At 40.3% G+C, this 22317-nt stretch overlaps 1 protein-coding gene across 1 annotated transcript in view; it reads left to right on the forward strand.

The window, feature by feature from the left end:
- The window catches only part of LOC146320101 (ADAMTS-like protein 2), a 31734-nt gene extending 14123 nt beyond the window's left edge, over positions 1–17611 (forward strand). Inside the window, exons 3-19 of the mRNA XM_084729472.1 lie at positions 28–170; positions 1161–1236; positions 1546–1648; positions 2569–2714; positions 3580–3703; positions 3892–3972; positions 4138–4313; positions 6240–6543; positions 7618–7981; positions 9336–9439; positions 10033–10159; positions 10253–10466; positions 11464–11619; positions 13385–13555; positions 13754–13930; positions 14670–14814; positions 17070–17611. Of these exons, the coding sequence (XP_084585598.1) occupies positions 28–170; positions 1161–1236; positions 1546–1648; positions 2569–2714; positions 3580–3703; positions 3892–3972; positions 4138–4313; positions 6240–6543; positions 7618–7981; positions 9336–9439; positions 10033–10159; positions 10253–10466; positions 11464–11619; positions 13385–13555; positions 13754–13930; positions 14670–14814; positions 17070–17197 (2739 nt within the window). The 3' untranslated portion in view covers positions 17198–17611. The remainder of the gene's footprint in view (positions 1–27; positions 171–1160; positions 1237–1545; positions 1649–2568; positions 2715–3579; positions 3704–3891; positions 3973–4137; positions 4314–6239; positions 6544–7617; positions 7982–9335; positions 9440–10032; positions 10160–10252; positions 10467–11463; positions 11620–13384; positions 13556–13753; positions 13931–14669; positions 14815–17069) is intronic.
- The last annotated feature ends 4706 nt before the right edge of the window (positions 17612–22317 follow it).

Below are 22317 nucleotides of genomic sequence, written 5' to 3' on the forward strand. Positions count from 1 at the left end.
TCTGTGTGTGTGTGTGTGTGTGTTCAGGAGGATGGTGTGGCGTCCAACAGTCTGGAGGAGGAACTGGAGGTGACCACGTACTGGTGGGGTGAGTGGGCCAAGTGGACAGCCTGCACTCGTACCTGTGGAGGAGGAGTGATGTCGCAGGAGAGACACTGCCTCAAACAGAGGTCAGTCAGTCTGCACACACACACACACACACACACACACACACACACACACACACACACACACACACATGCGCACACACACAAGTTGTCTACAGCGTAACAAAACATTTCTTTATTATAGTTGTATTTCTACTTTTTTCTGCCCTGTTGTAACTCTTATGTACATTACTTTACTGCTGACCAAGTTCCACGTGTCTCACTTTTTCTATGTACAGAGCAATATTCAACTTGTAGACTTTCGAAAAGCACAAATAAAAGCCGACAACTATATTTCCAAATGATCAGTGTGTTTTTATTTTCAATGAAACAGTATAGCTTTATCCTTGTAAACAATCTATATTCTATGTCCTGATCATAAGTCTTAAAACATTAACAGTAGCAGTTAATGTAACATTTAGGTCAAGTGGGCCACATAATGTCACATGTGGTTGAAATATTCATTCAGTTAGTTTTTTTTCTAATTTCTTGAAAAATAGACTTTTAGACATGCAAGGTTTCTGACAGCGACAGCGACGATTTGCTAGTTACTTAGCACATTTATCTTGTCTAACAAAACAAATGAGCATAGATCTCCAAATGTTTAAGTTATTTCCTAAATCTTGTAACCATAACCACAAAACCAAGTCTTAGCTAAGAGTGGTTAATAGTTAATTTTATGGGGACCGACTTGTAGTCCTCAGATGGTGGCGAGTCCTCACAATCTTTGTCCCTGCAACATAAATAATTCATCTTTATTGTACCCAAGCCAAAAATATAAGATGATATTTTTGGAACTGGATTGCAGTCAAATAATAACTGATAATTAAATAACAAATTGATTGATTTAGATTAATTTGTTACATTAGTGTACTTGTGATGAACTGCACTTAAAGCTCACACAACATGCATTTTAACCAGATATCTTTGTGTTTCTTTATGTTTAATTAGCATTTATATCTAATCTTTTGTTTAATCTTGTTATTTCTCCAAATTTTTGTTTTTTGTCCAAAGAAAGAAAGTTGCTGCTGGGAAGGACAACATGACCTGCACAGGAACTGCTAAGAAGTATCATCTCTGCAACACTAAAGTAAGTCACGGACTCCCACTTAATTTCTCATCACTTTATTTCACATCTTTATTAAAACAAACACAGTCCCTCTGACTGGCTGACAGCAGAGGACTGTGGTTACGACGGCCGCCTCCAGGCACGACTGTGTGTAGCTGTGCGAAAGTGAAGCTGGGCGGGGCTCAGAACGGCCATGCATTCTCAGAAAACTATCCCTGCACAAATAAACGCTCAAGAAGAATTTATTTGTACAACATACTGTAAAACTGAGTATTAACAAGTGTGAAACAGACCTCTTTTAATGGTCTGTGCTGTCTCCCCGCGCTGCAGGAATGCCCTGCCACTGGGAGGAGCTTCAGAGAGGAGCAGTGCTGGTCCTTCAACTCCCAGCTTTACAATGGGAGGAACTACCAGTGGAAACCTCTGTATCCTGGTAATAACACCCATAAAACGCCTTGACAGCTTCTCATTACCCTGTTAAACAGACCAGAGGTGACTGAGGTCTTTGCTGTCTGAGCTGCTGAACTTCAGCATGCCCTACATCCAAAACAGTAGCATCCTTTATATGACCTCTTAAAATAAATGCTGTCCTCTGATATAGTTAGGGTTAGGTTTTAAGTGTATATTTAAGTTTATCTTATTTATTTATTTATATTCATTTAATTTGTTTATTTACTTTTAACAACATGGGTCAAAGGACTCTGGGAAAGTGGTTGGCCACAGTGCTGAACCCACTGAGAAGTTTGTATCCCTGTTTTAACCCTTTTTCAGCTCATAGTTGTGGTATCGCTGAACTTTTACTGTTTCCAGCAGCAGCAGGCAGCTTTTTTTCAGCAAACAGATTCTGATAAACCCGCTGTATTCTACCTTCTCAGTATGAAACAACCAACAGACACAGTTAGCTAGTGAAGAAAGTCAGTGGCTGAAGAGGTTGGTCGACACCAAACCAGAGCTATAAATGAGTGAATATTGGACTTACATTCATCAGGTGGACAGAAACATGACTCCAAATTAGTGCCAGTGTTGCTCCATCTGCTTTGTGTGTATTTAGTTGTACACGTTTACTGTAACAACTACCAAAAAATTATGTTTTCAGCTTTAAGCTATAAAAACTTATTTTGGTAATACTAGTAGCAGTAATAGAAATAGCAGAAGTTGTAATTTTAGCCACAAGCTGCAGCATGAACATCTGTCTCAGATGTGGTAGTGATACACAAAAAGCAGTAGTAACAGAATGAATAGGAACAGAGTAGTTTCAATAATGGCAGTTGTACTAGAATAACCTGCTGAAATGGGAACTCTTATTTAAGTGTTATTGGTTGTGAGACAGTGACCTCTGACCTGTGTTTCCAGACGACTACGTTCACATCTCCAGTAACCCCTGCGACCTTCACTGCACCACTACCGACGGGCAGAGGCAGCTGATGGTGACGGCGCGAGACGGCACTTCCTGCAAGTACAGCAGTTACCGCGGTGTCTGCGTGGACGGTAAGTGTGAGGTGAGTCCAGCATCTTCTTTATTTTACCCATTTTGCTTCCCCTCAGAAAGTTTCACTCCACTTTCAGTTTTCAGCAGCACTGGAAGCACCACGCCAGGTTCGTACGAACAGCAAATCCACAGGGAGGAAGCAGTTGCAGCAGCATCTCAGCTTTCTGACAATGAAACAATGAAAGTGCAGCACATCGATTTGCAAACATTTTATTGATTTTAGATTTTTTCTTTTGTTAATATTTATCCATCTAGATCATTTTGGTGTGAGTTGAGTTCTGGAGATATTGGCTGCCTTCTGTTGAACATAATTGAACTAGACTGCACTCTCTTGTGGTGTGGTGGTGGCTTGTCCATGACTAGATGCACACTTCCTTCTGCATGGTGATGCAGTTGGTGTGTGTAGTTCAGTATCAGGAAAACAGCTCCTAGATGAAACTGCTCACAGCAAGGCCTATGGATTATCTTGAGAAACCAGGTCATTATTTCTGGAAACAGACATTGCTTTTGAGTTTTTTTTAATGTATTTTTTGGGACTTTGAGCACAACAATCTGAGTGCCATCTAGTTAGATTATTTTCAAGAGATCACTGATATGTCTAAAACTCACACCAAAACAGTCTGGGTGGATAAATAGCACAACAACAAAAATGGTAGCAGGAAAGAGGGAAATGGGGCAGATGTCAAATCTTTCAGTAATCCTCTAAACAAAGGTGATTCATTTTATGTCTCACTCACTGCTAGCCTCTGCATCATCATTACCATGTTATTACTAATTATGTTATTACTGGCGGTGTAAAAATGTACTTATATTCAAGTTTTTTTTGTGTGTTTTATGTTATCCTCTCTTCTTCCACTTCCTGCTTTGCTGCTCAGCCAATCGGATGCGACGGAGTGCTGTTTTCCTCCAACACCTTGGATAAGTGCGGGGTCTGTCAGGGGGACGGCAGCAGCTGCAGCAGAGTCACTGGGAACTTCCGCCGTGGGGCCATGACTCTGGGTGAGCCTCTGGGTTCAGTTGTCCTAAACTGTCCAACCACAACACCTAAACTTAAAAACTCTCATTACTAGATATGAATTTAAATATCTGTGTTGTAGGACTTCATCTATCTGATATACACCCAAATACATAGGTTAAATTAGAAAGCATTAGGTGATGCTGACCACTTTCTATTTCTTGTTGTCAAGGTTACTCCTTTATCACCCAAATCCCTGAAGGATCATGGGACATCCAGGTCATTGAGAGGAAGAAATCGGCTGATGTTCTAGGTATGTACTTCCTATTTTCGCACACACATACTCACAAAAGACAAGTGTACAACAATTAACTGTCTTTCAAATGTTAACTTAATGTAGAAAATACAGGACTCAAGCCAGATGTTGCTATTTCCAGTTGTTTTGTACCCCTCACAGTTTTCCATTTATTTTATTCAGCTGTGACCGACCAAGCAGGCAACTTCTTCTTTAATGGTGCCTACAAGGTGGACAGTCCCCAGAACTTCCACGCAGCAGGAACTGTTTTCAAGTACCGCCGGCCCATGGACGTATACGAGACTGGGATCGAGTACATCGTCGCCAAAGGCCCCATCGACCAGCCCATCAATATTCTGGTATACCCAACCTTCTTCCATCCGCTTCTCGTGTATCCAACGCTGTTATAGGAATGCAATGCTAAATCAGTTGAATACTCTTCAACTCTTCAGCATCTAGCTTCGTATTCTTGAGTGCAACAAGATAGGAAGAGGAGACGTAACTTTGGGAGGATTTGATTTGAACGTTTATTTTATTTTAAAATCTTTTTACTGAACTTTTCCAACATATTCATTTACTCATTACAACATGCATTGCATTCAACAGAGACAGTCAACTTTAGATTCAAGTTCAAGTTTTTCTTATGTGTGTCAGGCATATTAGGATTACTGTGCTGCAGTCTCGTTCCCAAAATTATTTGAGATATCTTTACTCAAAAGGGAATTGTGAATTTAATGGCTGAAGATGGGATACATTTAAGGAAAAAAAATGTTCTAGTGAAGCTTTAGCCTCCCACACGTCTTCACATGGTGCTGTTTCAACCAGAAATCTTGATTGGAATGTTAAAAAGTGGGTGTGTCATAACGAACATGGAGAACGAGCCAAGCTGTTGTTAGTTCGCTAAATAATGAATTTTAGCTCTGTGCTGCTAAAAGTTGAAGACTGATGGGTGGATGTCAGTAGTATTGGTTGAAATTTGTTGGTTCAAGCCTACGTAAGCACTTGTCCTATTTTGGTTTACTGGTAGAAAACATGATTGGATTTTGATATAATAACGTCACACTGACTGGCAATTAATTTTTCCTGTATTTTCTTTGGGCAATATTGTTAAATAGGTGCAGAATATGACCAGGTATGTGATCTAAAAGAGTTAAAATGGAACTTCTTAATTTCGTTTTGACTTTAAGGCCAGCGGATGATGGAGAAATTCCTTCTGTTGCTGGTTTTACTCATATACCAGTTCTTTTGGTGTAGTTTCTCCCATGATGTCTGTGAAGAAGAGTCTAATCCCTGACCTGCACCTGTCTGTGGCCTCTTGTTTTGGCCTTGACAGTCTTTGTTAACTAATTGTAAAATAGGAAGTCCATGAATTTAAGCTTGAGGGCTACTGTTCTCTTGAACTTCATAAAGGTCACTCTTATTAAGACTGCTGACTCAAGCTGTGGTGTTTTTTTTTTTTTTTCGGGGGGGGGGGGGGGCGGCCGTGGAGACTGCCAACACTTGCAGCACCAAAAAGCATAAAGTCTATACAGAATGTTTCCTGGCAACAAGATGCTTACATGTGATTAAAGCGGTGGTGTTGTAGCAGTTTACTGTAGAGCATCAGAGATACTCAAAATGTGTTGTCTCCTTTTTAAGAGTGTGTAATGTCTGTTAATGTAATGCAGACATAACAGTGAGTCTGTGTCTCGCATTGATTGAGTACAGGCCTCGTGTTTTGACCGTGACCATAAATCCCAAACAGTATTCATGTCGCCGGCCAGGTTTGATCGATCTCTCAGCAGGATGCGAGAGCGCAGATCCTCCTGTGAATCTGCTGGTTCATCTCTGTTTACTGAGTTTACATCGCTAGGCCATATAAACGTCACAGACTTCACTCTTGCTTTGACCTTAAAGAGCTTCATGTTCTCCCTCTAAATTACAATCTGACATAAAGTTATGTGTGAAGCTGTGGCATACTCACAACTAATAGAGCTGATAGCTTATGGAAGGTTAAACCAAGTTCAGTACACAACAACATGCATGTTTAATACAACATTCCTGCAATAAATCCAGCTAGTCCTATATCTACACTACTCATTGTCTCTGGGAAACTTCATTTTAATTAAAAATACATGCTGAAATTTCTCTTTCTCAAGATTTTCTTCCCCAATTATAAGGGATGACTTGAGGAGTTGTGTTTGAACTTTCTTTAGTCCTGTTTATATTTTTGCCTCTCCTTGTAAATGGTCCAAAACCTGTACAAACTAACCTGACCTCGACTTGATGTTCCTCTCATAATTCAGGTATGGAATCAGAACGGTCGCACACCGTACATCACGTATGAATACACTGTCCTCCGAGACTCGCTGCCACCCGTCCCACCTCCACCTGTCTACACCGGATCAGATACTTCAGCTGGAGAGGTATCTGTGGAGATGGGGGGTCTGCTGGCCCCTAATGGCAGTGTTTATGACCAGTCAGCCCCTGATGGCCTTTTGGAGCCAGGAGGTGCAAAGGGGCAGAAGGGCCAAGAGACCAACGAGGTGTACGAGGAGACAGCGGCCATCGACTGCGACCAAGATGGAGCAGCTGCCCCAAAATATTCAGGTAGGTCAGTGGTCAGTATAAAAATGATATTTGTCTCAGCATATGCTGAAATATGCACTATTTTTAGGTCAGAGCTTGTTTTTAGTGACTCTGGTGACACCCTTGGTAAAGGGATGTAATTGCTTTTGTGTGGAGACTGTGAGAAAGGAAAAAAATGAAAGAAAGATAGAGAAAAAAATCAGAAGGTGGTCCAGTGGCAGATTTTCAGCTGTTCCTCAATCTCACTCTTTCTTTGTGTGTCTGCGAGATGGCCCTTTGGAGCTCTGCATTATTCATGGCATAGACACATAAAGAGGATCAGCAGCAGATGAAAAATTCAGAGTTTGGTGGTGTTTTCTCCTTTTAAAAAATGGCTGCATCACAAACATGAGCAGTAATGGCCTTCCTGCGGGCTCTCAGCTCGCCCAGCTGACTGTCGAGTCCATTACACCACTGCTTTGGGTGGTGAGATGAGATGGAGAGGTGGTTGAAAGGCTCACCGAACGCTTACTACACAGGCTGACGTCATAACCAGATACTGAGCATGGACTCAAGCAGTTTGTTAGTTTATCTTCTTATCTTCCTTTTCTGTTTTCTCTCTCCTCTGATTTTTTTTTTATTACCCGTATGTTTGATATATACTGCAAAGTTAAAATTCTTATTTCTGAAGTTGATTGAATAGTGTAGGCTAGCACAGGCCTGACTTAAAAGCCCTTAATATATAGTTTCTTTCCTGTGTTACCACCTAAGTAGCTTTTGCATAGTTAAAAAAAATCTTGTTTCAAAATTGTCTGACAGTACATTACTATCTTGTCCCATATCAACATTTGGGCTTTTCCTTTTAATTTCTTGACATTATGGTATTTAGGTAAACTCCCTTTGATGCACAGGTGCGACACTTGAGAAGAAACTATTTTGCATGTGTTTATCCCCACAGGAACTGAATATGGTCCAGAAAAAGGCTGCAAAGTTTTTCAATCTGACCTGAATATGAAATTACATTCTCAAGTGACCAAAAGTTGCATCACAGATTGTACTTAAATAAATCAATTCGCTCACTAAGAATAGCTGATTTTTTCCGCTTTGATCCGTCAGAGGGAAACAGCAGCCATACAGGCAGCACCGCAATCCCTGCCCCTGCTGGTGGGCCCCTGGTTATGGATCCAGACTCCCCAAACCTCATCTGGAGGGTCCTGCTGGACGGCCGAATTAGCCCCGATGAGCTGCTCATCAATATCTCAACCAATCAGCTGCTGACAGAGGGAGACAGCTTGTTCTCGTCAGAGCTGGGACCAGCAGAGGTGGACCTGAGCATCCTGGAGCAGGATGGGCCATTTGGTCTCAACGAAACGTTGGAATTTACTCTGGGTCGCAAACGCAATGACAGCGGAGACAGTTCCTACCAGAACAAAACAGTGCAGAGTGGTGGGAGGACGTCCAGCCGCTCCAACAGAACCAGGTAATCTAACAGAGACCAGGCGATCCAACCAGATGAGATGAGTTTTAAGATGATGTAGAACAGAGGTCCAGTCTTCACAGCTTCAGTGCGGTTTCCCTTGAGCCTGATAAGTCTGACCTAAATGTTTTCAGCTTTGGTTCAGGATTAATTTAGACCCTGTGGTGGAAACATACTGAGTTCATTTAAAGGTTCCTAGTCTCTGGAGAAAGATCCAGCGGTAGAAAAGCAACTTTATAAAAGTAAACAGACAGTTAATAAAATAAACAGATAAATATATAGGTAGGTATGTCGGCAGTACAGCAGACAGACAGGTTAACTGACAAGCCGGAAAGGAACGAGACAGAGCGGCAGTAAAGCAGGAAAACAGGGAGATATACAGACAGTAGATCAGTTAGTTTAGACATGCAGGGTGATAAGCAGACAGATAGAAAGTAAAGCAGGTGGACAAATGCTGAAATGTATACAGTACAAGGAGTACCGCAGACATAGATATACAGGCAGTAAGGCAGTTAGACAGGTAAATATAGAGGCAGTAAGGCAGTTCTACAGATAGATACACAGGCCAGGCAGACAGGTAGAGCTGGCAGGTTTTGCATTCATCATATTCATAATTCATGTTGGCTTCCCAGCTCTGTGTCCAAACACGGCTTCACCAGTTCTGCAGCCAGCAGCTATAAAACACACGCTGACACGCCCTTTCCTCTGAGAGACAGAAAGGAGAGGAAACGAGCAGAGCAGAGGAGCACAGAGGGGAGGAGGGAATTACAGCCACACTTAGAAACAAATAATTCAAGGTATTTGCAAGAAAAGTGAAAAATATGATGCAAAGGGGGAAAGTGTGCTGTCAGACTGTAGTAACCTCTGGGGAGAAAATAATGTGCAGGAATCAGTCTGGCTTACATGGAGGGATGCCGGAGAGGTATAACTCAAAGTTCTTGTGATTTTCAAATAAACGTCTGGCGGCTGGCGGAGGCCGAGGGGACGACCGGTGTTATGACAAGAATGTGCACATGACTTTTATGTGATGTGATGAAAAAACAAAGTACGTCTGCCAGGATGCAGGCTGTGAATCAACTGTCACACTGTGGTCGTCTGAAGCCCAGGAGACCATCTCAGTGTGTGTGTTTCAGGATCTATATGACTGGGTATCCTTAAATGTCCTTAAAAGAATATTTAATGGAAAATGTATGTCCAACTACCCCTGCAGTAGAATCCACTTCTCCTCAGACCATTGACAAGAATATGGCTGAATATTTGCACAGCATGAAGATAACTGCGGCCACAGTTATTGCTTAAGTTTTCCTTTCCTTATATATTTGTGTGTGTGCGTGTGTGTGTGTCGGGGGGGTAACAGGGGCAATCAAAGGATCTACCAGAAGAACCTGAAGCTGAGTGCTGCTGACATGTACCGCTGGAAACTCTCCTCTCAGGAGCCCTGCAGCATGACCTGCTCTATAGGTACATGCAAACGCACACTCACAAACACAGAGTTTTATATCTTTCACAGTTACCTGTCATCACCTTCTTAAAATCAGATGAAGGTCTGCAACACAGGTGTGAATAATAACATTAATACTGACTGTACTCCATTTCATAAGTTTTTGAAAACAAGGTAACAGTGCTATAAGATAAAACTTCTTAGTGAAATAAAAATGCACATATGCTAAAACAATCCAGTGTGGTATAATGTGTTAGACATTGTTAGAATTTTAGTTTGAAATAATAAAAAATGAAGTAAAATTATCAACAGAATGTGAAGAATTAACAATTAGTATTTATGATATTATGTCAAAGACATTTATGTATTGTGTTGCAGAGGTATCTACTGAAGTTAGCATGCTAACCAGCCACCCCTGGCCCGTCCTTTGTTTTAATATTTTGATATTACTTTGGACCTTAAGAGGAGATAGTCTGACCTCCCTTAAGTATCAGCTGAGGGATTCTTTCTTTCTGTCATGTACAGCACATCTGGTTTTCTTTTCTTGTGTTTAAAATACTGTATAAATAAGTTTCCCGTGCCTTCAGCTTATTGTTTGATGCTCACAATCCAGGAGTATCAAAGTCCTTCGTCACATGTATTCGTTATGACGGCGTCGAGGTGCACGACATGTACTGTGATGCTCTGACCCGCCCGGAGCCGGTCCACGACTTCTGTATTGGGAGAGAATGTCAGCCCAGGTACAAAATCCACTGGAAAAAAAACATTTGAAGAAACAAGAAATGATGAAAACGCTTAACAGTACATTGTGTAATGTACTTCTTGTCTTTCAGGTGGGAGGCGAGCAGCTGGAGCGAGTGCTCAAGGACCTGCGGTGAGGGTTTCCAGTTTCGTCAGGTTCGCTGTTGGAAGATGCTCTCACCGGGCCTGGACAGCTCCGTCTACAGTGACCTCTGCACCATGGCCGACCTGGAGAGACCTGTGGAGAGACGGCCCTGCAAGAGCCCCGCTTGCGGCCCACAGTGGGAGGTGGCCGAGTGGACCGAGGTATGAGACGTCTGTGATGATTTGCATGTAAACAGAGGAGGTGTGTGTTCCACATCTATACAGCACTTGTGGCTTTGTTTGTTCACTACCGATAATGGTTTGTGACTGAACCGTCAGTTTTTAGTTTTTCACATTTCTCTTTTTGTAGTTCATGTACATAATTATACATTTTGTCACCATTTCCTTACCTTTGTATTTTTTCCCCTTTGTTTCAGTTGTTTTTAAACAAACCTCCATCGTTCAGACGGACTTTTTTCTTGCAGTGCAGACATCTCTTTCTTACTCTTGTCAGGCTCAGGTTCAGCAGCCGTCTGCTGCAGTCTTGTGGTCTGATTGTGGTCACTGATGGATTCTCCAGAGACACCTACCAGGCACAAAAAACCCTTGGTTCAAGCCAATGGGGTTTGAAAAACACAAAAAATGAGTGACATGTAAATCTCACAGATCATTACTTCTCTTTAGAAGAAGTCTTTAAACGGCTCTACATTTAAATAGAATCAGCTGTTCTCGGTACATTTTTAAAATAGTCCACAAGAATTTTAGCAAATTTAATATTTTCAAGTTTGTTTATTTCATTGTTACATTCTTTGTGACTAAACTGGAATCACTTATGTTGTCAGTAAAATATAAGCAGGAAACAATTATTATAATACCATAATTTGTCAAGTATGAATTAAGCTTTCTGCATAGGCTAGACTGCAGGCAACAATAAACACAGAGGTTTTTTTTGCAAAAACACTAAAAAAGACAAAAAAATAAATAACCCCCCAAAATAAGCTGCTCATCTTCAAATGTCTTCCTCATAGCACTTTACAGCATTAGCAGCAACAATATTGTTCTCAGTCTGTGAAATCTGACAGTTTTCCAAAGGAATCTGGCTTTCCAGCAGTGTCCCTCTGATAACAAACATGCTTCATCTTCAGGAATCTTATGCTGTTGCGTTAATGCTACATGACACTAGTACTTAATTTAGTCTGTGTGCTTCTCCTTGATCCAGTGTCCTGCTAAATGTGGCCGCAAAGCCCAGGTGACCCGTGATGTCCGCTGCTCTGATGAGACCAGACCATGTGACCCGATGACCAAACCACCAAACATCAAAAACTGCACCGGTCCGCCTTGCGAACGCCACTGGACCGTGTCTGAATGGGGGCCTGTGAGTGTTTACTCTCCATAGACAAAGCCATTTATATGTATTGTATGACAATATATCTGTGTTGTGTGTTTTATCTGATACCAGGGCACAGTAGCTTGCTGCTCTCAATAGAAAAAAATCAATGTTGTTGTTACTAAAGAACAGCTCGTCTGTCCCAGCTGTTTTTACTTCAGCAAAAAAACTGTTGTGCCACAGTGTGAATTTATGGTTTTTATTGTGTTGTACAGACAAATGTAGTTCCTAATGTTCCATTCAACGTCAAAGTCTGGAAACTTGCAGGTCTAATTTACAACCATGGAGTCCAACCAGGCACAAACATGGACGGATGTGAAGTTTTCTTTGCACAAAGTGAAATATTATTCCCCATGCAACAGCTAATGTTACATCAGAAATATTTATTATCATTTAGAAAGTTACCAACTGTGAGCACATGTACTTTTGCATGTTTTATGTACCATTTTATTATGTACATCTGTGCAATCCAGCAGAACCAATATCAGCCCTGCAATGAATCAAGAGGTGTTTGTAACTTCATGCACTTCTCATATAATGACATGGATAAAGCAACACAACTACCAACATTCTCAGAAGGTTTATCAAAAATGAAAGATTAAATCTTTATGGGTGCGTAGTTACTCCTCTGAGTAACATGTACATCACTTTGATTTTAGATTAAACGTGCTGATTCTGGAGAAAAATTGTTGATTCTCAGACAGAACAATCAACTATTTCACCAAACTATGATGAAGTCTCCCACCGTAGGCTTGGTTCTCTAAAGCCTGGAACATGAGCCAAGAGGAGGAGCGGAGGCCTAGTCTTCAATGAGAATTACAATAAGTTATTATGGAACTTTTTCCCCGATAACAACAAAAATAAACTGCCTACCCCAGCTTTAAAGAGTTGGTTCTCTTAAATTCTTTTTTTTTCTACTTCTCATTGCATCTATCCATGCAGCTCAGTTTGATGGTTTTTTAATTCAATGAAGCTGAAAGATCCACTGATATTTGGAATGTATGAAAGGGACAGTTCACTCACAAATGAAAATTCAGTCATTATTTACTCACCCTCATGGCGACTGAAGGTCTGGTTTAGTTCTTTACCCCACAAAACAGTGCCGGAGTTTCACAGAGAAAACTGTGTTGCAGAAGCTCCCAAACAGTGGAAGTGAATGGTGACCAACTTTCAAACGAAAAAAAAAAAAAAAAAAAAAACAACCAAGAAAGAACATAAAATGCCTCCATACTGTTTGTCTGGTGTAAGTCCCAACATGCAGATTGCACACTGTCACACACACTGTACACATGTTCATGAACATGGCTCCAGGCTAAGCATCTACAGTGAAAAATTCAGGCTAAAAACATGGCGTAAATGACGTCTTTCAAGTCAACTTGGCATGTCGGGGCTTTTGGAGACTTGGATTACACCAGATCAACTCTGTTAACGTGTGTTGGTTGAGTGGAATGATCAGACTTCCTGTGAAATTAATTTGAATTAATATGACATGTTTTTATCCGATGACGTGACATGATATGATTTTTCCTTTCCTCTGACATGGTATGATGTGACATGATGTCATCGTATTTCACGTGATGTTTCCTTTTTAAATATCGCGATGTGAGGGGACCTGATCTGACTTCATGTGACAAGCAGTTTGACTCTGACCTGACTGTGACAAAACTTGGCTGAAGGAGGTGGTGATTACAACAGGATTGCCTCCTCTCGATCGTGAATCATCCGGTTTGATCTTTGACCCTTGTTGTTGCAGTGCTCGGGGTCGTGCGGCCAGGGGAAGATGGTGCGTCATGTGTACTGTAAGGCTCCCGAGGGTCGTGTGGTTCCTGAGAGTCAGTGCTCTGCAGAGAACAAGCCACTGGCCATCCACCCTTGTGGGGAGAGAGACTGTGCTCCACACTGGCTGAGCCAAGACTGGGAGAGGGTGAGGCCTCGTTACTGTGTTGACTATAAGATTAAACTTTTTATTAGGGGACCTGAAACACTTAGTTGATTCATTGATTTATTAACGCTTTTTTTTTGTGAAGAAACTTCCAAATGATTGAAATGTCCCTTCAGTTGTTTTGAAGAGAAGCAACAAAGGCAGAGCTGAATACTCATGACTTTCTGTTTTTGTGTGTAGTGTAACACGACCTGTGGACGTGGCGTGAAGCGAAGGACTGTCCTGTGTGTCGGCATCAGTGGAGGAAAGTTCCAGGTCTTTGATGAAGAGGCATGCGGAGGCAGCGAGAAGCCTGAGGAGGAAAACACGTGCTTTGAGAGGCCATGCTTCAAATGGTACACCACCCCCTGGTCTGAGGTGAGGTCAGCACAGTAAACACACTTCACCTTCATCCAGAGAGAGTGGATCATAATGTGTTTCCCCACAGGACTCTTGTTGTAAAGAGATGAACTAAGTTATAGTTGCTCAACACACTAAAGGACATCTGGCAAACATTTTTAAAGTTTGATAACCTGTGTGCAAGTTATCCAACAGGTATATACAACCTGCATCAGGCTCTGACAGAAGCACACAGATCTTTTTTCTCTCTGGGTCGTCTCATGGTCAGATGCAATGTCTTGTTCATTTTATAAGTCAGATCATAATTGTTTAATACTTGTTTTTCTGGACCCCAAGAAACACACAGACACAAACACTACAGCTGCTCCAGCTGTCATGATCTGTTAAAGACGATCTGACAGCTGTGAACCGTCCCATCCACACTTTGCAGGTCTATTGAGATTTATTAGGGTTTATAATTATCATAATAATTCTTTATTCATTATTAGTGAGAATAATGTTACACACATGCCTGAACACGTTGTTTAACATAAATGAAAAGTGTTTTGTGATTGTGGAGAAACATACACTGATTTTGATATAAAATAATTTCCAGCCATATTCAGTACCAGGCCAAACTGCTGATGTTTAACTCCTGTCAGTTGTGTCAAGAATCATGTTTGTTTGGCAGACTTTACTTCTGTGAATGTGTAGGAAAAAACCTGACCAGTTTTCAGTGGTGTGTATCGACTGTGTTTCTGCTGCTGTATGTCCTCAGTGCACAAAGACGTGTGGTGTGGGTGTGAGGATGAGGGACGTCAAGTGTTACCAGGGCAGGGAGCTGGTCCGCGGCTGTGACCCCCTCACCAAACCGGTGGCCAAACAGACCTGCACCCTGCAGGCCTGCCCCACTGAGCCACCAGGTAACACCTCTCACGCACTCATACACACAGAGGATTTGATTCACGGTTACAGTATTTACATTAAAAAACAAAATCTACTTATTTCAGAAACAGATTATTCCAGCCATAGATTTAACGCTTGTGCTGCTTGCCCCAGAGTCATGTTTCCTAAAGTTGGCATGACCCAGTCCGTCAGACTGGCCACAATTACAAGACTATTGCTGCGTTACAGTCAGAGGTCTGAATTTCCCAGTGCGAAATTCCAGCTTCCAACCCTGAAGCTTTCCAGGTATATGATGCCAAAGGTAAACAAAAACATGGCTGACTGTGACAAATTGATGTTTCTTTGGCAAGCGTGCACTCAGCTGAGCCCTCCCCAGTGCAGCCTCTTTGCATATCAGATGAGGAAAAACGACATGAGGTAACAGATGCCACTATACATTTTTTTATTTTACGGCACTTAATAACATTGGTGACATATTTTGACATCAGTTTCCACACAGAACAGTTTTTAATGTTGCATGTAACATCAGTGGGTGCTGCCATTGTTGTGTGACATCAGACAACGAGGATCTCCAACTTTAAGTGGTGTTATATTGTTTTTTTTCTAGTAGTGGGTCAGAAATCTTTAAGTTCCAACAGGTCTGGAACACTGTGTCTATGAAAGATGTGTTCAGGCACAGTATTTAGTGTAGGTCACCTGTCTTTTAGCAGCACTCAGAGCCTTGACATGCAATCATTGTAGTAATACATGGAAAACAAATCCTAAGAAAATAGTGCTTTGGGTTGTGTTGACTCATTAATAGCGAAAGTGTAACACAAACTGTCACTTGGCCTGTATTTATAGACTTACACATTGATTAAAATACAGTACCAGCTTTTTAAAAGAATCTAAAATATAAAAGACTTTCACACACTGCCTTCTGCACTTGCAATCAAAGATTTAATAACATTGTTATTAACAAACGATGAGTTGATGACAACAATGAAATGGAAGAGTCTTTTTGCATTTTATTGTTGATCTATGGTCTTCTCCTACACATCTGTCGACCCACAAGTGTGCAAAAGTTTTTTGCTGTCGGCTTTTGCTGGATTCTTCACAGTAGCCAGATCTTATTTTGTTGACAGCTTTGTACACTGTTGGTGTAATCTGAGCCATTTCTTATAAAGAAAAAAAATTGATTGAGAAGCGTGTCCAGACTTTTGACTGGTACTGTAGGAGCCTATCTGGTCTGTCAGACATGCATGAGAAGGAAAACTAAAAAACGTCCACACTCCACAAGACCCAGATTGAAACGTGCTGTAATTTCCCTTTAAAATTTACGCCTTGGCTTCTTTTGATAAAACCACAAAGTGAGCTATCAAAAGCAATATTGTTTTGGTATCAAAGGCCCCACACTGCCTTAAAGGGACAATTTACCCCAAAATCAAAAATTCATATTTATCCATCTAGATTGTTTTGGTGTGAGTTGCAGAATTTTAGAGACATCGGCTAAAGAGATGTCTGCCTTTGCTCCAGTATAATTGAACTCAACACCTGGTTACTCAAGATAATTCACAGACCTTATTGTGAGCAATTTCATGTGGGATTTATTTTCTTTCTACCATAGCGAGAAAATAGCATTACAAGCAGAGTGTCATCCGGTTCAGTTATATTGGAGAGAAGGCAGACATCTCTATGGCCAATATCTCCAAAACTCGGCAACTCACACCAAAACTATCTAGATGGATAAAATGGAAAAATATGTGTTTTTTAAAATATTGGAATAAACTGTCTTTTTAACCTGGCTCTGGGTTTAGAGTTACAGTACCAGTCAAAAGTTTGGACACTCTTCTCATTCAATGTTTTTTCTTTATTTTTTATAAGAAATGGTTCAGATTACACCAACAGTGTGCAAAGCTGTCATCAAAGCAAAATTTGGCTTCTTTGAAGAATTGAAAATGTCAAAGAGCAAAAAACTTTGGCACACTTGTAGGTTGACAGGTGAATATGAGAGGACCTTGAGTCAACAATAAAAAGCAAAAAGACTCCTGCACACTGTCTTCTGCAATTAAATCTTTGATTGCAAAGTTTTTCAGATTTGAGATTCTTAAAAAGCATAAAATTGGCACTTTAGGTCATTTTAGGTCTTGTTTTTTGTTTTTTTGCTTACTTATCTACTTATTTACAATGTGGAAAAATAATTAAAAACAAAATTGAATGAGAAGATGTGTCCAAACTTTTGACTGTAACTGTTTTGAAATGACCAACGTGAACTCCACCCTGTGTGTCGCAGATGAGAGCTGCCAGGATCGTCCCTCCACCAACTGCCTGCTGGCGCTGAAGGTCAACCTGTGCAGCCACTGGTACTACAGCAAGGCCTGCTGCCACTCCTGCCGCGCTGTACGACCTCCACCCTCCTAGTCCAGGACAGCACCACCTCTCTCCACCCCGACATGTAACTCCAGCACAAGGAAAGAAATCGGTACGTTTATGTACACGTGGTACTACAGTTACTGTGAACAAAAAGAGGAAGCCAAAAGTCACATTTTGAGGCTCTAACTTGCTTTTAAGAACCAGAGAATTCTCCAATAACTTGGAGTCACATGCTTCATGTGTCAGTTGCATAGTTTAAATGATCTAAAATGAAATCTTGATATTATAGACAAAAAAATGTTTGTCAGTCCTGACGATGCAACATTAACTGCAATATTCACACATATAACAAATACATTTTATTTATTTGTGCTATTTCTTGTATTTTTCCTGCTTCTTATTCCAAACACCGAATGTAACATGTTTCTGCTTTATTTGTAATAAATATAGAAACAATTGGGCAAAAAGCTATTTTTATTTTCAGAGAAACATCTCTACCTACTCAAAGTTTGATTAGTTACTTCTTGTGTGGAGAGGATTTATTAAACATTACGTGATTCTTTAGTAAAACATGAAATCACCTGCAGCAGACCTCTAAAACAAAAAAGATTGGGGAAACATTCAATAAATTTAGTTAAAAAAAAAAGGACTTTTTCTTTCTTGAGCCAAGGAATTTTTTTTTACCAACCATGTCCAGTATTATCTCAAGACGTCATGTGGGACCTGAGTCTCATGTTGAGCCCCCTCCCCTCACTCCCTCATACAATCACAGAATACCCATTCTCATTAAACTGTATCTCAGCCATAAAGCCAGTTGTTATCAGCTGTTGATGAATTGATTATTGATCTTCCTCTAACAACACATGGAGGTGGAGAAAAAGTGGTGTCAACACTCAAATGGTCTTACAGACCTCCATCATCAGTTAGTGGCGCGCTCTTGTGTTCATCGCTACAATGAAAAGATGTATTAAATTATTTCTCAACAGAATATACTGCATGGCTAGAATATTTAATATAGATACTGTTTATGGAATATTATTTAATTGTGTTTGGTGTCTGGCATGTAAAAAGTTTATATTTACATTCCACCCCCTGCAGCTTGGCACCGTGCCGGTACGCCTGCAGGACATGGAAGCATATTTATTAGTCATAGCACATTTTCATTTATCGTGACGCTCCTGATGCCGGCCGATGGTTACTCATCGGGTCAACTGATGCCAGTTCTGGTCTGTGTATGTGACAGCGGAGGAGAGAGTTAATACAAACACAGAGAGAAACATTCCTGACACTTGAAGTATGGTTGAAATGTATTCAGACGTGTACATGTATGTCTCATTTTTAACTATTGTGTACTGTGTTTTTATATAACTGATACCTCTTTGTACAAAACTAAGTATGAACATTGTGTAGTGTTGATAATAAACTGAAAACCTAATGGTACTGACTTGTATTTCAATTAAATAACAGTTCAAATGAATATATGTGGCTCTTTGCTGTATTTGTTCATTCTGGGCTACTGTAGAAAAATGGTGGACTCCATGGAAGATGTAGTTTTTTGGTGCTTTGAGCACCACAAGCTGAGTGCCATCTAGTATTCAAGAAAAGGCAGACACCTCTAGGGCTGCTATTTCCACGGAATCTAGATGGATAAATGGCGAAATATAAACTGTTCCTTTAAAATGCACATCTCCAGGTTTTCATAACCACTTTAATGATTCAAACCTGCAACTTTACTGAAACGGCACCATATCAGAGTTCCTGAAAAAGACAACGGAGAGCTCTCTCTGTACTTTGAGGCATTTAGGACAGTGTTCCCCAACCCTGGTCCTCAGGGCACACTGCCCTGCATGTTTTATGTGTTTCCAACACACCTGATTCAAATGATCAGCTCATCATCAAGCCTCTGCAGACGCCTGACAACAACCTGATGATTTAAATCAGGTGTGTTGGAGCAGGGAAACATCTAAAACATGCAGTGCAGTGGGCCCTGAGGACCAGGGTTGGGGAACACTGATTTAGGGGAATAATTGTAGTTTAGGCTTTTAATGGAATTAGAGGTTTTGATGCTGATAATTGCAGTGGTGCATTACAGTTATGAAAGCTGAAGAAACTCTGTGATGAGTATTTTCTGTCTATCCTCCTTCATTGACCTCCACTCTCTTCCCCGAAGCTTCTTCTGATGTAAACGAGTCGACTTGTTTAAAAAGCAACAAAACAGAACATAAATCTGTCCAGAACCTCTGCTGGTTTGTATCAAATTTCTCAAAAAAGACATAACGGAGAGACCAAACACTTTTGCATCATTTTATTAACACTGTAAATGAAGTCATTTGCACACATAGAGCAGCTACAGGAGATGCAGGTTTGCAGCTGACGCCCCCTGCTGGTCAGCGTGACAGCAGCAAACCTCTCATCTACAGAACTGCAGGATAATAGAAATACATCAACTACTGAAGCAGAGAGGAAACAAATGCAACAGTTTCAATCCCCGTCCCAAAAAAACAAACAAACCTGATGTCAGTAAACACTCACTGAATAATGAAAGTGGTTCTGCACTCACTCTTCTTCAGAAACTTTGAAATAAAGTGTTGAACCTGCAGCTTTATCCCCCCAAAAACATGCTGAATGAATTCATGACTCTTGTCTATATTGATCAGTGGGATGGATTTATATTGCACAGACTTATTTGCCCTTAGTTAAGAGTCCAAGGATGTTTTTCCTTTGTGGCTACATACAAACTCTAACTTCAACTATGGCTGTAAGACAAACCTCTATAAAATCTATAACTTAAAACATTTAGTAGGTGGAAGTTGTTGAGGGCAGTACTTTGCCTGACAGGCATCGCTGCCTGGTAGTCTGAGCACAGGACAAAATCCTGTTCTAGGATAAGGTCAGAGGTCAGGAGGAGGATGAATTTGGTATCTTAACATTGCAGTACACATCAAACTTTCCAGAAACAGAAACAAATGAACATGTTACTTTACTCAAATGTGTGTGTAGACTTTGTGCAGCATCATTTTGTGCATTAAATAAAACCACAGACAGTTTAAAGAAGTAAACAGTGTAGTAGAAACAAAAGTTTCAATATTCCCATGTAAAGCACCCAAAATGTGACAGTGTTCTTTGTAAAACACTGTTTGATTTCATTAAACGGTTTCTACACAGTTAAAATATATTTGGTTATATGTACAGTACATTGAAGATGCTGCGTGGTCACCGATTTTGTTCCACTGAAAGTAGTACAAGAAAAAAACAGCTACTGAATGTAAAGCATTACATTAGTTTTGTATTGACATATCTTCAACTGCAAAATTATTTTATAAATTAATTTTCAAAAGTTTTTAACAGTCTGTTAGGCGACTATAGCAATTAAATGGTGGCTGTGATACTGGCTGTGGTGTGTTCTGAAAACCCTGAAAAACCTGAAAAAAGGGAAACAACAACCACTTTCACTTCATTTTCACTTTGCCATGTTTACAGTTGAAGTTCTGTGCTCCTACTGATCAGCATCACAGAAAACATCGCTGACTCTATCATACTCAGCAAGTCAAAAGTCAGAGGTCATCAGAAGCAGTTCCATTCACTAACAAGTTGACACGGGAGCCTTCAAACGACACTATGTTGAATGAGGTTATGTTCCAGGACTGATTTTTTTGTGTTTTACATTATTATCATCATGAGTGTGATCTTAACTTTTGAATTTTGCAGTTCTCTGTTGAACCTGACAGCCTTACCAGACCACAACGCTAACTGCCGCTTCATCCTAACGCAGGTGTTTTAGGTCTCTGCAGGTTCTGCACTTTGATCCATCTAACACACTCGTGATCAGCAGTGTTAGCTGCTACTGGAGGCTTAACACACGCTCATTTACGCACAATGTCTCCAAATGATGAGTTTTATTCCATGTGAATGTTCATTCTGGGATAAAGGAAAGAATAAACTGCAGCTCCTGTGGTCGAGCTGTTTCTTCTACTGATGCAAAGTGAAGTTTGTAAAATACTAAATACTCATCTAGTGTACCATTATCACTACCAATACCAAAATGTGCTATTGGTTATTTTGCATGTCAGTTTTTCTTAAATGCCCGATACCTCACGTTGGGGGTAAAAATGTTATTTGAACCCTGGCCGACAGCACAACATCTATCTAAAGTAGGACATGTTTAACAGGAAATAAATGTCTTTCAGAAATCACAGTCATTGGATCATTGAATGCTTCAGAAAAGCCCTTTAAAATGTGATTTGTTTTCTGCACCGCAGCAAAACAACAAGAATACACGCACAGAAACACTCACCTACTGACAGAATCACCACCTGATTCCACTGTCTTAATTATAATTAAATACAAACTGAAAAAAACAACAACAACGTGCTGACAAATCTACACAAGTGAACACAAACATGAGTCAAACTGAAGCTCCATGTAATGTCTGCATGGGAAGCCTTTTTAGTTTTTATTCTTTTTTTTTCTTTTTTTTTTGTGTTTTTTTATATACTTAGCTTTGGTTTTAAACCTCAGAAGCCTCACACCTACACAGGTGTTTTCAGTTAGTTTAGCTGATTAGACCACAACACAAGAAGAGGCGTAAATAGGCAGAATAAGTGGAAACACCTGTGCATGTTCACGATGGCATGTAGGAACTTCATCATAAATAGATAATAAGCTATAAAAAAAAGTCCTTAAAGATATTTGGATCTTATGAAGTGCTGTGAAGGTAGTCAACTGTGAAAGAAATAAATGTGAAATGTAACAGTCATTAGATACTTTACAATTGTTGCTACATGAACAAACAAAACATTTTATCCGTGTGAACATCCACTTGTATATTTTTCTTCTGCATAAATAAATAACAGTCAAGTGGTATTTTAAGTACACTCTTGTACACTCTTTGTTCAGTACTAGAGCAGAGTACTGGACTGTTGGAGATTTGGTTCTGCACCAAAAATGGATTTCTAGAAACTAGGATGTAAACAAATTAAACTGAAAAAGTTCTTTTGAAGTCGGTCTGAGTCAGAGTGAACTCCCTCCAAATGGAGGCTACTGACTCAGGAAGCACACATGACTTTATTTCTTCCACCAAACACTCTTGATTTGGAGCTTAAAGGATATTATAGGATTTTATTCTACATTTTTCTTACAAACCCCATGAAAAGACCAAAACCAGTAAT

Source organism: Lutjanus erythropterus, chromosome 10, assembly GCF_056507025.1.
Source record: "Lutjanus erythropterus isolate fLutEry1 chromosome 10, fLutEry1.hap2, whole genome shotgun sequence".
Taxonomy (NCBI): Eukaryota; Metazoa; Chordata; class Actinopteri; order Lutjaniformes; family Lutjanidae; genus Lutjanus; species Lutjanus erythropterus.